Here is a 4,599-nt window from a genome sequence, read left to right on the forward strand (position 1 = left end):
CGACCTGCTTTTACGTTTTTATAGAATTTAAATCTTCCAATTGATAAATTTTATTTTTTTAATCAGCCTTTAGTGTATCAGTTAAAGCTAGCTGTAAAATACTTGATTTTATGTGGAATGCCAAATTACTTTGTAAAATCTTTTTTTTTTAGTTAGTTGAAGGAAATTTTTCACGAAATTATTAATTAAGAATTTTAAAAATATTCTAAGCTGATTTTTGAAATTTGATGTTTTATCCGGGGGCGTACTTAGGAATTGGGGTTATTTTTTGTCTTTCAAGGGGGGACTAAGCACCCATTGAGGCCCCAAACCCCCTGAAAACCATAGATTTCACTGATCCAGGGGGTGGAGAGTCCCAATCCCTTAAATTCACCTCTTGTTTTAATCTAGAGCTAATATTTTAATTCTAGGAAAGCTTGGAGAATAATAGATTGGAAGTTAAAGATCATATTTTGGATCTCAACAAACAGATTCAATCAGAGAAGGAGGCTCGTATACAGAGGTAATATAAAGGAATCACAGACTACACAGACGACATGCTATGTTTTTACTATAGGTTTTTAGATTCCCATCTCACGGCCACTTGAACATAATACACATTCAGGGGTTAAGTTTTACAACTTTTACAGAAATACTCCAATTTTGAACATGAAACATAACATTTATGAATTCAGTCTTTTTGGAAGATTTTGTGTTTCGTATCCAAAGGATCCTTAAATATCCCTGAATACAGATGTTTGCTGATCTGTCGTGTACAGTACTTGTACACAATAGAACATGATGTGGAAAATATCGCATATTATAGCTGATAATCGATCTCTGTAACTCTCTTATCTCTGAAAGGGAATTTACACGAATTCTATAAGGGATGGAAGACGTAACTTCACGTGACTCTCCACTAAAGTGGCATATTCGATTCACAACAGAACCCTCAAAGGCTTGATCCCATTGATGTATTCTTAGACCCCTTTGTAAATCATAAGGTCAATTAAAATGACAGTCCTTCTTAAGTGTAATAAAACAAAATTAAAAATTAATGATAAGTAAAGGGTTTTACTAATCTATTTCATTAGTATTTTACCTTGTATTTTAATTTGTAGTGAGGGTATTCTGAAAGCCGACCTAGAAGAAAATTTGAAGAAGGTTAAAGATGATCTTGATACAGAGATTGATAACCTTAAAACTGAAATTGAAGACGCAAAAGATAAACTTGAGGAAGACATTGGTAAGTTCAAACTTATCCGGAAATAAAAAAAACATTTCTGTAAAAATTGTAATGACCCCCCCCCCCTCCCATGTATGATCTTTAACCCTAAATAGGTGGGGCTTGACGCCCCCTGTCCTAGACCAAAACCTTTTTGTGACTAAAGCTACAGATCTAAAATTTATTGTTTTGAAAAGCCTTTGAAAAATGGATGTAAGAACTTGTCACACTTTGATATTTGTTTAAAATAAAATAATAATTCTTACATTTCTTCACCATTTTTTTTGGTATTTTTCAACCCTTCCTTACGACTAAACTATTACAGTTATCGATTTAATTTTTTTTTCAATGAGCTGGCCTTGAAAAAATGGACTATGAACAAAGAACATGCATTTCAACCCAATACCTATTCTCTAAGGCCTTTTTCTGTCCTCCAAGCCTTTATAGAGTTAAGGTGAAATAAGTGCTTTTTTATTGTTTCAGGGCTTTGCCCCCCCCCGCCATTGCTTACTCTGAATGTCCCCCACACCTTACACAAATTTTAGTTCTGTGCCGGATAGTTCGATAGGTTGAAAAATTCTTACTGTAATCTCCTGATGTAGGAAGACTCGGAGCTGAGTTCGAGTCTGCTACTGGTGATATCAACGCCAGACTAGAGCAGGAAACTGTGAAAAGGAAAGCCGAAGGAAATCTGATTAAGAATGGGTTGGAGGAGGAGAAACTACTCAGGGGTCAGGAGAATGAAATTATGAAGAAGAGTTTAGCTGATTCTGTCCAGGTAAATTTTTCAATTTAAAAGTTTCCACTCTGTTTATCTTATTTCCCACAAAAACAAACTTTTAAAGAAGAGAGGGGGGAGATACCAAGAATTGTGTTGGATAGATTTTAGATAAATACAAACATGGTTTGAACAGAATATAAAGCGGACTTCAGCCATACAAACTTCAATTAAAATTCAACACATAACTTACTTCTTCCACAAACTATAAATAAGTCTTCAAAACATTATTAATAAATTTAAAAAAAAAATCTTATAAAATTTGTTCCGTAACATTTTTTTCTCATACAGAGTTTAAGCTCATCAGCAATAGATATTTCTTGAACACATTTTAGTAAAAATTGAAAACAGGGCAACTTTCTTAGCTATCTTAGCACACAGACTGCCAAGAAAAGCTGTCTCGATTTTTAAAACTGGGTCGCAACCATACAGTGTCGCAACCTTTCAGTGTCGCAATCTTACAGTGTCGCAATCTTATACTAACTCACAAATACTTTTGTTTAGCACGAGACATGTACATTTTAATTCTGTAAAGCAAATGTTTTTAGCTTTAATTTTTAGGAAGTATTACAAAATTATCATTAGTTGTTGTGTGAGAGTCCAACCTTTGGATAACTGTAAACATAGCATATTATTTAGCTTTAGTTATTTTTTATAAAAAATACAAACAAACTTGATGAAAATATATCTAAGAGTTTTAAAATATATCTAAGAGTTCTAAAATATATCTATGCAAAAAAAATATACAACGGTATATTTGTCCTTTTTAAAAATGTATTATAGGTAATGCTTTATTTATCGCAAAATCCAGTTATATAGTAAAAATGTTTGCAAAAAAAATTTGTCCCAAAATTGAAAAATTATACATTTTTGAAAAGCCCTTGACCATGCCATTTCAAATATGCAAAAATATTTGCAAAATTTTAAATAACCTAATTTTTAATCAAGAAAAACTAAAAATGTGCAAATTTCATTTGACAGGTTGTTTGCAAAAAATTTGCAATTTTTTTAGCAAAACTTGTGCAATTCGTTTTCTTATGTCAAAGGCTTTCCAAAAAGCTAAATTTTATCAAAATCTGACAAGCGAAAGTGGGTCAAAACAAAGATTTAGTTTGTTACAGGAAAAAGCAGTCATTCAGGCATTGTGTCTGAGGACTCAGCCAGTTAGTATTGTAGCCCTGTTTTAGGCCTAAAGGATACAGAGTACAGAGTACAGAGTACAGAGTACAGAGTACAGAGTACAGAGTACAGAGTACAGAGTACAGAGTACAGAGTACAGAGTACAGAATACACAGTACAGAGTACATAGGAAAAATTAAAGAGTACAAATAACAGAGAACAAAAAAACAAAGTTTAAAGTGAAGAGTTCACAGTAAAAAGAACAGAGCCCGAAATTCAAAAGAGTATCGTAGAACAAAACTCCCAAGTTTCCTTTTTGGGGTCTTAATATTTGTGTAGATTTTGATTAAAGGGATTTAAAAAATGGAGTATATAAAGAAATTAAATGAAAAAATAATTCATAACAAAATATTGATATCCACAAAACTGCCTAACCACATTCTTGAAACCCGGGTTTCAAAACGATATACCCTGCATCTTAAGGGTTTCATAGTGCAAAGTACAGAGTACTTGGTGCAGAGTACAGAGTACAAAGTTCAGAGTAAGGATGAAACAGTGAATAAAGTACAAAGTACTGCAAAAAAGTCCAAGTCCATGAGTATAAAATGAGTTTTACTGTTGAAATTATATTCTGAAAATAAGAAAGTAGAAAGTATGGAATTATTAATAGTTTGATCGCAGGAACCATCTCAATATTCTAATAGTTTGATCGCAGGAACCATCTCTATATTCTAATAGTTTGATCGCAGGAACTATCTCAATATTCTAATAGTTTGATCGCAGGAACCATCTCTATATTCTAATGAAATTAAAAGCTAAAATAATACCAAGCTAAAACTGTTTCGTAGTAAAGTGTTGCATGACGGATAAAGTGTAAATTCTTGAATGAATTTAAAATATTTTAAAAGAATCAAATTCAACGTTTTCTTAATCATGAAAAACAATATTCGACGACTTTTTTTATACTTCATTTTAATTATGAAGTCTTTAATATTTACGCATACTTATAATAAACTTTAAATAAAATAGATATTCAGCTTTTATTAAAAATGAAAAAAAAACTTTGCCACTTTTGTAACCTGAAGTCTTAGAACTTTAATATTTCAAACAGACAAATATTTAAAATACCAAAAACTACAATATGGAAAGCAATAAATGCCAGAATTATAACTCAAATTGAGGACATTTTATCCAGAATAACGTTATCGATTTTAATATTTTTTATTTTTACTTTTTAAACAATATTGATTCAACAGAAGATTAAAGATTCATTTTCTGAATGCGCGACATTTCAAAACGATTTTCCCGTTTTGTAAATCGATTTTACAAACAAAATGTTGGTGTTTCTTTTAGATTTATTAATAAGTTTGTTTGTTTAGGAAATGGAAAATGGATTGCTGGAAACAAAACAGGAAGTTAAAAATATGCTGGAAGAAGAGAAGGACGAAAGAGCAGGACAAAGTCAGGTGAAACAATGAAGAAATACCGCCCCCCCCCC

At 31.7% G+C, this 4,599-nt stretch overlaps 1 protein-coding gene across 1 annotated transcript in view; it reads left to right on the forward strand.

The window, feature by feature from the left end:
- Positions 1 to 414: 414 nt before the first annotated feature.
- LOC111696030 (trichohyalin) overlaps positions 415 to 4,599 on the forward strand; it is a gene marked incomplete at its 3' end in the record, with an annotated part of 31,147 nt that continues 26,962 nt past the window's right edge. Inside the window, exons 1-4 of the mRNA XM_023465547.1 lie at positions 415 to 502; positions 1,101 to 1,225; positions 1,807 to 1,982; positions 4,481 to 4,567. Coding sequence (XP_023321315.1) covers positions 1,953 to 1,982; positions 4,481 to 4,567 — 117 coding nt within the window. The remainder of the gene's footprint in view (positions 503 to 1,100; positions 1,226 to 1,806; positions 1,983 to 4,480; positions 4,568 to 4,599) is intronic.

Source organism: Eurytemora carolleeae, unplaced genomic scaffold (genome assembly GCF_000591075.1).
Source record: "Eurytemora carolleeae unplaced genomic scaffold, Eaff_2.0 scaffold246, whole genome shotgun sequence".
NCBI classification, from domain to species: Eukaryota; Metazoa; Arthropoda; class Copepoda; order Calanoida; family Temoridae; genus Eurytemora; species Eurytemora carolleeae.